Source organism: Lissotriton helveticus, chromosome 2_1 (assembly GCF_964261635.1).
Source record: "Lissotriton helveticus chromosome 2_1, aLisHel1.1, whole genome shotgun sequence".
Lineage (NCBI taxonomy): Eukaryota > Metazoa > Chordata > Amphibia > Caudata > Salamandridae > Lissotriton > Lissotriton helveticus.
The window spans coordinates 1097027463-1097039666 of record NC_136059.1 but is presented as its reverse complement, the minus strand read 5'-3'; the positions used below and the strand labels follow the sequence as shown (position 1 = coordinate 1097039666).

General features: G+C 40.9%; 1 protein-coding gene across 2 annotated transcripts in view; it reads left to right on the top strand.

Moving 5' to 3' along the window:
• The window catches only part of ZDHHC21 (zDHHC palmitoyltransferase 21), a 259613-nt gene extending 248289 nt beyond the window's left edge, over window positions 1-11324 (top strand). Inside the window, exon 8 of one of the 2 annotated variants that reach the window (XM_078675904.1) lies at window positions 2450-11324. In XM_078675904.1, coding sequence (XP_078532030.1) covers window positions 2450-2585 — 136 coding nt within the window. In that variant the 3' untranslated portion in view covers window positions 2586-11324. The remainder of the gene's footprint in view (window positions 1-2449) is intronic. The other variant, XM_078675905.1, reaches the window with a different exon arrangement.
• The last annotated feature ends 880 nt before the right edge of the window (window positions 11325-12204 follow it).

The following is a 12204-nucleotide window of genomic DNA, read 5'->3' as shown; positions in this document are numbered from 1 at the left end:
GTATGAATTAAATTAATTTAGTTATATTTCAAAAACATTGTTGCATTGATTTTTACATTTAAAACAAGTTATTAAAATATTTTATAATTAAATAAATATGAACTCATTTCATGTATTAGCATTAAGTTATATTTATTTATATTTTAACTTTTTAAATAACTTAATGTAATTAAACAATATATCCTATTGGGTTTTATTTGTATTGCATACCTCCATTATTTTCTGTGGGGGTGTTGCATTACCAGTGGTTGGCCATGTGTGGTCTTTTTTGTGTGTTTTTTACTACTAAATTATACTCCGATTTTGTGACTAGTCAAAAGTAATAAACTCATTCATAAGTTTGTTACTTTTGTGAATCAGGCTTTGAGGCTTCTTAATGGTTAACGTAAGCACTTCACGTTTATTGTCCTTAAATGATGTTTGGAATGGGCCTGGACGGAATTTCAATGACGTCTGCGTAATCAGAGTCCTTTTGTTAATTCCGCTTCACTCTGATATAGAATTATTGATAACGATGCGATTACGCCCGCTCTATTAATTAAGAGTAATTTGGAGGGGAAAATCCTACTGCAACTGCATATTTAGAGAGGGTGAGTGACTTGTGCTGCTGCTTATATTCTGTTGTATTTTGCACTATTTTCTTAGCACAAATGCATCCTTGCTTCCATTTTGGATTTGAGGGGGCATTTTTGCACAAAGTAAATAGCGCTAAATACAGAATTACTCTTCCTGCGTAATTCCATTTAATCTCACTAAAATGTTATGCACTTTCGCTTGATTACACTACACGGAACTACGCGAGTTACGTTCACCCCTAGTTAGACGGACAGACTAAAAAGCAGGCGCGGTGCGTCCATAGGGGCGTGACGGCATAGCCCCACCGCCCGCAGCCTCCCGCAGGAGACACCGAGGGAGAACTGACAATGCATGCCAGTCAGCATGACGTCGGGAGGCGTCATGTTGATTGACATGATTGTCACCAGGCAGGCAGCAACACGAGTGCGCATGCGTGGGGACGGAGGGTGAATTTTTTACCCGTGCCCACGCATGCGCACTTGTGTTCGTGCTTTTTTGCGCATGCCCATTAGGAGCCCTTCGGTCTCCTAATGGGCGTGCTCTGGGCGTAGAGTAACCTGTGCCCCTGCAGGATTGTCTGAAATATGGAAACAATTAGTGCGGACATGGCAGCCTGTTGACACGAGCTGTGCAAAAGAGTGACCACACGCAAGTAAGGAGGAAAAAAGTGTTTTGACGTGTTTTATTTGTTTAAGATGCCCGACAGCACTGCAGTGCTGAAAGAAGAAAAGCGTGCAGTCTTAAGTAAAGAGTGCACCCTGTACGGATGTGTGCAATGTGGCTATTAATCAACCGTAGACAGTGTGAAAAAAGTTCAGTGGGGATGTAAATCACAAACTTATAGCCAGTTTCTCGCAGACTCCTGTCAGGTCAGTTTTCCTCCAAAGAGACCACGGATGTTTACAGTAAGGGTAAAATGAATGTGAATATATTAGATGGTGGAGTTGGGGGACCCAGCTTAAACGTGATTGGCCAGTTTCTAAGAGCCGCAGCAAAGGAAATTGAACAGGGAGAGTGGGTGCATGGATGGATGCATGCATGATGGGTGGATGGATGCAGGTTGGATGGGTGGGTGGATGGATGGATGGGTGGATGCATGAATGAATGATGTATGGATGCAGGATGGGTGGGTGGATGGATGGGTGGATGCATGAATGATGTATGTATGGATGCATGCATGATGAGTGGATGCATGATGGATGGATGGGTGGATGCATGAATGAATGATGTATGGATGCAGGATGGGTGGGTGGGTGGATGCATGAATGATGTATGGATGGATGCAAGGTGGTTCGGGCTCGCTCGCTGCGGTGCAATATGCAAATTAGTTTATGCCACACCACTTTCAAATGTCACCAGCCGCCCCTGCAAAAAAGTACCTTTTTAAATGAGATTATTTCTTTCCAGTAATGAAAGTTGTTCTGCCATTTTCGTTGCAATGGTTATATAAAGAGGGCAGTACTTGTGTGTGTGGGGGGAACAGACCTTGGTAAATATATATTGCAATGTTGTCTTCATGCAGAGCTAAGGCCAGGCATCTGCCGTGGGCCTTGGCTGCTTGGAGTTTATAGCCTGGTGATGTGTGGACAGTGGCACAGACCGGGTTCAGCTTTAATTGAACTGTCCGCGCGTTTAAATAAGTGCAAATGTTGCAGTCCAGTGCACATGTTGTGTTCCCCACCCAAGCTCCAGCCTGCCTGCCGCAGTGAAAGAGAAGCCCTGGGTGTGATGCAGGGACATGAGTCTCGAGAGCCCGCGCGCGGCTGAGGCTCTCCCGCGCGCGGCTGAGGCTCTCCAGCGCGTGCGCCATTATTTTCACAGCGTGATGGACGCCCGGGCCGCGCCGTCTCACTAATAATGCTGTCTTCTCCAGTTCTAGGGCCCGGAAGCCGTGGCAGCAGACCTTCTCGGAAGTGTTTGGCACTCGATGGAAGATCCTGTGGTTCATCCCTTTCAGGCCGCGGCGACCGCTGAGCGCCTCGTACCACCACAGCGACAGTCACGTCTAGGCGCAGATGGGCCCTCGGCGCCGGAAGCGCTATTTACAGGTTTTAGCCGAAGGAGCTGCGAGGCCTTGAGAACCAACCTACGCCCACCGGTCTCCGACAAGACAATATGCCCCCAGGCTTTATTATAATCTCTATCCAGGCTCTGGGACTCGTACAAGATCTGTTTATGATTTAAAAGGTGTTCACTTTCAAATAGCCTTCCCGAGAGACTCTACAGAGCCTTTGAGTTAAGAACAAAAACTTGGAATGGGAGGACGGCAAGCGAGACTGTGAAGTAGACCCTCCTCGGGGCTTTCTGCATTGTTTTTTGTTTTTTATCATGTTTCCAGACGACACCAGAGAGATGTTATCTTATCTGTGACTTGCGTTACTACACTTTATTTCAACAAACCTTGATTATTGTGTCAAAAATGCAGATGCACACGTTTGATTTGTTGAACGGTATCCACCCCTTTGAGATGTATTCGCTCTCTATCATTAATGATTTCTAAATGTAATACCATTATCAGATTATAGGCACCACACTTTTATTTAATTAATTTGTGTATCTACTTTCTGCTGAGCGGACGGTAATAGTTGATCAGGTAGTTCTCAAATAATTTACAAAAAGTAAACTTAGTTTCTGTCAGTGAAGGGTTAATAAGCAGGAGGATACACCGCAAACGTCTGTTTTCAGTTGTCCACATTGCTGTCATCTCCAGCCATGTTTTAATTTATATGAACATGTATCCCGTTGTACTGCAGGGGCTGGATTAGATACGATTTTCTGTGTATGAAACTATTCAGGGAAAAGTACTTCTGTATATCGAATTATGACTATTTACAGGTTTTATAGTTGAGGAAAGGAGAATATTTTAAATTAATTTTGTTCATATGTGATTGTAGATGTTTTTATTCATGACCGTCCTACTGGGTTCTAAAGCGCCTGTGCGCTTTTTTGACAGTAGATTGTCCAGACACTTGTCAGCCTGCTCCAAATAGCATGGTGAGTGGGTTTGTCTAGTTGTTGTGAGACACTCTTGCTCGTGCCCCTTGTTACCCTAGAGGTCAAATGATTGGAGCTGCTTAAAACCATTGGCAGCCATTTTGTTTCCTTTTCACTGAAAAATTAGGTTAGAAAAGCAAAGTTGAAATGTAAATAACTGGCTGGTTCTACTAATACGGGATGCTGCTGTAGCATGCTCTGTGCATGTTTCATGTGTGTGCGAGCGCCATGACATACATGTTGCACCTCCTACAGAGTGATTACATCTACCTCATCTTGATATATTTCTGTAGATAAGCATCACACAGGCATGCATCAGTTCAGGCTTGGTTTCCAGCAGCCTACAGTCTACCAAAGGAGGTTATAGCTATTTGTTTGCGTTGTGATAATTCTTACATACATTTTAGTACTCAATTTTGTGTTTTTACTTTCTTTATCTTGAACCCCGTAACGTATGCTCTTCTCATATGGCGATTACCAGTTTTTTTAGCTTCATTGCAATACATCATTTAGATAGTTCAGTGTGATCTATAAGATGCGAGGTAGTAGATTTGCTGTAACCTGGATGATTGTAAATAAAAATGTAGGATTTTACATGTTACATTTTACACCTTCAGGAATTAAGTAGAAGTAGAATCAACTGTGGTTTCTGAAAACTAAAATATAGGTGGCACAGGTATAGAATGTGTTTTACTATCTTTCTGGGTATATTGTGTGATTTATTGATTATTATTATTGCAGCTGCACACCCTGGCGTGTAGTTTGAATCGTTTGTGTTTGGATGAGTTCCAGTGCCTTCTTACTTTGAAGGGACAGTAAAAATGGAATCTCCTTACTGACCTTGGTGTGGCCTTGGAATATTATTTTTCCCAATTTCAAGCAGGGTAATGCATAAACATTCCACGAGGTGCAGGTTGCTGTGGGAATGGAGAAATATATAATTGATCATTTTCCGTGATTAAAAATTGCTAATTTCTGCAGGATCCGGTCTTTACTTCTGGGTGCCAAAATGTCAATCTGTTCTTTAGTCAGATAGCTGTAGAATTTTCATCAGGCACCTCTATGGGCATCAATAGCTGGGCTTCATTTAAACACTTATCTAAAGTGCCCAGCCTGAACCAATATCTGCCTATTGTTTCTTGAGTACTTTTTGCGACTCCTCAGATCACTAGATTTTCAGAAAACAGATACAAATTCAAAAGATGTTTGCTATGGCGCAAAAAGCAGTACTCTTCCCAAGATTCAATTAGTACTACGGTGCAAAATCAAGTTATTCTGGAAAAGACTAGAAAAGTGGATAAGTTACAAGAGCTTAGAACAGTTAACTTTGCACCACTGCAGTGCAAATTTGCACCAACATTTATATAAAACAGTCAGTACTAAAATAACATTTTCATTAAAGGACTGGTGACAAAGTGCAATTTTCCCATTTGGTGAAAATGGGGATTTTGAACCACCCTGAGAATGCATATATAATTTTTCACAAGTCAATTAGTGCAAATTTGCTTTACATTCATATAAGGTTATTGTAATCTCCCTGTAGCCGATCTGAACCACTGGATGCATGTTTTCATAACACCGAGATAGGCTGATAGTGCAGAGTACTCAAAATACAAAAAATCAATAGTTTAGATGTAAGAATAAGAATTGGAAGTGTCCACCGCTGTTGGTGCCCTAAATGATGAAGCAACACATACTGTTTTAATAAATGACTCAATAAAGGAATCAAAAAGTCCTCGGTCCACACATCAGACACAGGGTGCACAAAGTGGGATTTGCTGTTCTTATCCCTTCTTTCTTTAATCTGCCTTTCAGTTCTTAGCTTCCTCAGAGCAGGAGCTGGAAGCGTTGGTCCCCCTCAAGGCGTATGGTACATCTCTGTTTTTCAGTTATTGAAGCCTGCTACCAGTGCTTGTTGGCGACAGTGTCAGAAGGTTGGGTGTCTAAAACGTAACATTCTTTTGATGCCACCCTGAGCAAATCTCCTTGATTGAAATCTGTTGAGCGGAACAGAAGCAGAGGACAGTGGTACCCCGCTTGTATTTCTTTATCTACTAGAGTTTGAAGACTTCCAGTCCAGTTAAAACCAGAAATACAGTGGAGTACATTTGCGCTCCCAGGACTTTCTTCTATACACCTCAGATGGCACAAATGGGACGTCATGGGTATTTAAAAAAGTAAAATGTGGTGTTAATATCGGGTAGAGCAAAATATTACCTGTAATTACGGATTAGTTATATAATTCAATCTGCATTAGTTAAGCATTGGCTTAAAGATCACCCAAATAACTTTTCTTCTTACAGACATCCAGAATTTAGATGATGGCAGACGGTTTAAATGTCCTGGACAAGCAACAAGAGACAATTAGAAAATTGCTTTGTATTGTAGCTTCAACAGTGCATAGAAGCTAGCTACTGCTCTGGACGAAAAAAATTAATATGTCTGTAAATTAGGAATAGTTTAAATACTGAAGCCAATGCATCATTTCTGAGGCATCATTTTATTTCATCCATTGTCCACCTGCAAAGCTATCCACAGACTATAGTATGTGCGTCATACAGTCACCATCTCAATAAGGGCACCCAGCAAATTTACAATGTACGTACATCATGAACGTTTCGATGGCTGTACTATTTCAAGTAAGAGGTACTGCATAGTTCTGCAGTTTCCGATCTTCAGACCCAGCCTTTAGATCATCTTCTCTTATCTTCTATTTACAAATGGCGCCATAAAAAGAGACATATAGATTTAATAGGACAGTAGACACAAAAGCATAGGGATAAATTCTGCAACAGATTTCCATTGATCGATTGTTAGACGAGGCTGCCCTGCCTTTCCATCTGGTCCATGCTCCGAAAATTGACATATTTTCTACGTTATCAAGTAATTGCAGAAATCAAACAAGTTTAACCCCCCAAGGAAATGGAAAAACCGTAATGCTGCTCGGTCACATGCATTACACTGTTTTTGGCAGAGTATATGGGTGTGTTTTGGAAGCTCGCTTTCAGTTGTGAACGTAGTAGCATGACCTACTGTGATGGGCCGGATAGCAAATGTACTAAGTGTCCAGGATGCCTCTAGTTGTTGACCAATTCAACCACTGCTCTAGTTATTAAACACCTTGTTAGTTGAATAACTGTGCAAACTTGCTAAAACCACTCCCTTCTCTTAAGTAATCTGTTTATACTGTTTTACTGCCAATCAGTTGATCAATCAATCCAGGTTTTTGTAAAGCATGACTATTCACCCATAAGGGTCTAAAGGCGCTGAGTGGGGGGGCTGCTGTTCAATCGAAGAGCCAGGTTTTGAGGTCTTTCCTGAATTGAGGCAGCACCTGAGATGTACATGCAGGGAGTTCCAGGTCTACTCAGTGAGGTAGGAGAAGAATCTTCCTCCAGCCGTGGTCTCGCAGAACCGCGGGACGGTGGCAAGGGCTAGTTGGGTGGATCACCGATGTCTGGTGGGAGTGTAAAAGGAGAGGCGGTGGTTGAGATGTGTAGGCCCGGCGTTGTGGAGGGCTTTGTACGTGTGCATGAAGCGCTTGAAGGTAATTCTTTTGTTGATAGGTAGCCAGTGAAGGTCTCTCAGGTGACCTGTGATATGGCTGCGGCGTGGATATTCAGGATGAGTCTGGCAGAGGCGTTCTGGATGTTCTGCAGTTTCTTTAGAAGTTTTTGGGTGGTGCCGGCATAGAGTGCATTACCTTTGTCAAATCTGCTGCTGACGAACGCATGGGTGACAGTTTTCCTGGTCTTGGTGGGAATCCAATTGAAGATCTTCCAAAGCAGGCGGATCATGGTGGGAACAGTTTACTTTTCTTATTAGTTGTTATGGTACTACCATTTGGCATTTTTGTTGCCTGCGGTTCTTAGGCAAATTAAGGTCATTAGCATTCCATGGGTTAGTGTAATTCCGTTCACTCTTAAGCTGCCTATCACCTTGGCCTACCTTAAGAGATGCTTGTTACCTATTAAGCAAACCCCTTAATATGAACATTAGTACCCAGAACGGGATGATGTCCCACAAACCGCAATCCCCCCGCAGAACAATGTTTGAAGCATGTTTTTTAAATCAACTGTAGCATTGTAAATGTGGAGCGAATTTTTCAAAATAAAGGGGTGAGTTGAAAAAATTTCTTAAAAATCATGATGCCCTTCAAAAGTGGTGGCCATGTCAAAAATTGTGATTACCTGCTTTGGTTTCCCTTCAAAGGGCATCTCTGCTATTCACAAATAAAGTTTGTAACTATACTAGGTAGCCTCAGCAGTGCTTAATTTTCAGAAGAATGAGTGCCCATGTCCAAAGCTGTGCTCGAATGCCCACAGCCGGTACTGTTGAATGTTGGGCCTCTTTAATCCACTACCAGACACTGCCTGCCTATTTATCTCACTTTTTCCGGTCTCTTCTTTCTCCCTTTATGACGGGGTTTTATCTAATGTTTTCTTTCTCTTTTGTGTATTTTCCCTCTCGTGTTCTCAGTCAATATCTACTGAGCAAAAATAAGTGCCGGTCCCTAAAAAACAGTACCAGTGGCACCACCCCTCCCCACAACCACTAGATCAAAGTAAAAACTGAACTTCAAATCCTGGCCCCATCCAGCGGTGGGTTTGGCTTACTGCCTTATCAGAATTGTGTCCGAAAAATATTGAGCTGGAGACTTGGAAAAAAGTCTGGGCACCGCAAAACTATACGTATAATCAATACACTTGAGTTCAGTTCCTTTAAAAATCATTACACAACTTTGATGAGAACATTTTGTTAAGTCTTTAATTCATTGTTCATGCTTCACGCTATGTTATCCTTCCTTTTGACACAAGTTTCATGATTTTGGTTAACTTAATTACGCCTGAATTATAGTCTATTTTTTTAATCTCAGCCGACATGAATTTCAAATCTCTGCTCTTCATGGAGGGGCCCTATAACTGTATGGGAAAGCTATCTCTGGCGTTTGGAGTCTCCCTTCAAAATGCCCTGCTCAGTTGAATTGTTTTAATGCTGTAAATACGTTTTCTGTTTGGAAAGAAGTCCCTGAAAAGCACAGGCCTCTGGAATGGATCAGTGGCTCGCTTCCTCTGGTGTTGGCTTTGCTGCACCAAGTCTCAAATGGAACAGTCCAGCAAGAGTGTGCACCGGGTCTCCTCAGAAAGGGAGCCCCAGTAGCCTCACTTATATTTCTGTCTTTGTGGGCCTCATCAGTGAGGCACAGTTTGTATCTGAGTACCAGAGGAAATTTGAAAACCATGTTTATACTTACCTGCACTCCCTTTGTGCAACTCACGCAGGGCAAAAGTGAAGAATGGAAATGCTTTAATAAATCGAAACCACTTATGTGCACTTTGGGTGCATCCAGTTTCTTTGTTTTTCTTATAATTTGCCATTGCAGACCTGGTGCAACCTGGTAAAAATCAAATTGGGCCCTGTCCTAATAAGGACAGCCCATCCAGAACTGCTGGGCACATCCCTTTCGCAGAATGTCCATACTTTTTTTTACTTCAGCCAGGGTCTCCATTGGCCATGCCTCGTTCAATCGTTATGGCACATTGACATCAGGTAAAAACACCTGAGGCATTTGTTCTTTCCCTCATCTCCCTACTGGATGGTGAAGTACTGTTAAGATAGCACGGCAACCTTGCACTGATCTGTACAAGTTACATGTACAAGAATTTAGAGCATTCTAAAGATTTGTTCAAATATAATGTCGTCTTTCCTTTCAAAAAGTGAATTGCATTTGCCTTCTACACCCAGGTGCGGTTATTACTGAAACAAGAACTTAGAAACGGAATATCTGTTTTTTCTAAATTGTGGACAGTAGTGGTTGAATTTTCCGTTCATCCTACTAGAATCCCGGTGCTTTTCAAAGTTGTGTGTAAAGGCATCCATTCTCTCTGCCTGTTCTCTTTCTTTTTTAGTCTCCGCGTGGCTCCACTGCACATGCCCACTTTGATGTAACATTTTCTTCCCACATGTCCTCGTTTTTATCTTCTCTTCACAGCATCCAATTTCCTCTTTTTAATTTCAGTTTTGAATATTATTTTTAAATGACTACCCACATTTGTCTCCTCTCAGCTTCAGTGCCTCGTTATACCCAAACCAGAATGTTTTCCCACTCTCCGTGCACCTTTTATCTGCCAGAAGCTTCACGAAGCCCCTATACAACCTAAATGCTCAAGTAATTGTATGTATTGGACCCTCTTCATCTTTATAACTTTAAACATTATTCAGATACAACAGTCATAAAGAAGTTTAGGTGAAATAAAGTCATAATCACTTAACATGAATAAACTATACATAATTTACACAATAGTATTTTAGTAAGGCAAACTCTACACTGCAGAAGGCCACGGTAAAGCTGGTGTATAAGAAGAAGGCAGCCTTTACCGTAAATTTATAAAAGTAGATTACCAAAGACGTTTGGGCCCCTTTGACAAAATCTTTAACACTATAAGGTCAGTTTGTCAGAAGCTGCACGCCGAATCCTGATTTGCGGAATTCAGTTTGGTGGAATTTTTTACCTTCCTGGTTATTTTTCAGCAAAAAATGCAGAAAAACATTGAACAAAGTGCATTTCTAGGCTGAAAATTGGAAGAAAACTCGAATTAGAAATTCTGCATTCGTACGTGTTATGCATTTGAGGGCTTGTTCAAGGAGTACTCTTGGGTTTCTTCGTGAACCCACATGACTCTCAGAAATTAGACTTAAAAAAAAAAATCTACCGGAGCAAATTCCCAATTTCTCTGAGATGCCATTTAGAAATTAGGCTTTTAAGAGTACAGGAGTCATTCGTTTGCATCCTTTTACGCTCACCTGCCATCAATATATTTATATGCAAGAACATCCATATTTAATGTATAAAAGTTATGAGTAGGAAATAAATCTCAAAACGAAGTTTTAATCGTACCTCAATCAGTTGTTGTATCGACTCTACACTGCTAAGTGCTTGGCATTTAGGAACTAATAAATGTATATGGTTGTGCGGCCTTGATTCACACTGTGGAAGGTTGATGAGTTTTGAAATACACGAATCCAGATTTTGGTTGTTGAGCAGTATTCTATAACATAACAGCTATGTTTAGTAACATCTTTATGCATGATAACAGAAGCGGAGAGAGTAAAACATTTTCCTACTGATGTTTAAAAACATTTTATTTGGTCTTCTCACACATTAAAATAATTGTAAAATATACTTCTGAAGTAATTTCTTTCTGCGCTTGTACAGTATTTAAATTAAACACTCTGGTGCAACAATGTGTCATTCTGAGTGTGCGAATAGAAGCCACACTTGTCGGGGGCTTTTAAAGTGAATAGTGTACTTGGCGTTGTGTTTTCTTTTGTCTCATTTCATGTTGCTGGTTTGTTCTCAGCTTCTTCCCCACAGCCTTGGAGTGTGGCATTAGCAGCACGAGATGAAATGTGTCAGACAGGCGCTCAGGATATAGAAAAAAGGAGGGCTAAGTATCAGTCTGCCTGAAAGAGGGGTCGTGGGAAAATAATGTGAAAAGCAAAAGTGTACTTCATACAGGCATACAGCAGGTCTTCTTTTCACCCGATTGTGAATGGCTCGTCTAGACTATACAAACAAAGGCTTTATATTTATTTTGATATTTTTTTTTTACCATTTGAACACTTCCTTTTCTTGAGCAGATGTCTTGAGCTGAATTGTATGTGATTGTTTTTATTTTTTTACTTTTATTGAAATGTTTTGTGCAAGGTATATTTTTAAATATTGATTTCAAATAAATATTTTTGAAAGTGAATGACTAGAATTTATCGCTTTATTGCATCTGTGTACATCACAATGCTTGCACTGGGTTCCAAAATATGATTCAAGCAATGAAGTATGACAGCGATTCAAACTGCCATCTATTACAAATAGAGTTCTCTACTTCCCTACTTACAGTTATGAACCAGAAATGTATTACAGATTTCTCTTTTCATGAATCGTTTTTATTTTCACTCCCTAAGTTAGTTATGCAAAACAACATTTTAGGAAATGAAACCTTTAAAGGTAGGGAAACATAAAATTTGAAGGTGGCGCATGAGGCGGAAGTGTTTAAGCTTGATAAGGGTTATAGCTTTACAAAATTCACTAGTTCTAAACTGGTATGGTTGCTCATGTCACATGCATTGGTCACAGGGCATTTAGGAACGATAGGGTTATATACTACCGGCTTCCCCCAAATATGGCCCCGGGGGCATTATAGGAGTGCAAAGTTCACCAAAATTGACAAGTACACTGATGAGTCTTCTATTTTAGAAGATTCGTGCTTGGCCTTCAGCAGGTTTCTAAACATCTGCGCCCAGGTGCAAATACCAAATTAATATGCTCTATTAATAAATGGTAGGATCGGTCGAACGCAGTGCAGAGAGGAACAAGGTGTAAAATAAATCCACACAACTATGAGCACAGTACCATCTAGTCTATTTAGAAGCATTTAAAAACACACAACGAAAAATTAGCATATAAAGTGTTCAGTCTTTTAAAGCTAAGTCTTATTATATATGGTAGGCTGGGTAGAGGTGGCTCTTTTTTACTGAGGTGAGATGAATTGGAGAGGCACCAGAGAGTGAGTGATGCAAATATAATCAATCACACATGCCCCTTACATCTGATGTACTTTTGGGATTTGGTGATCA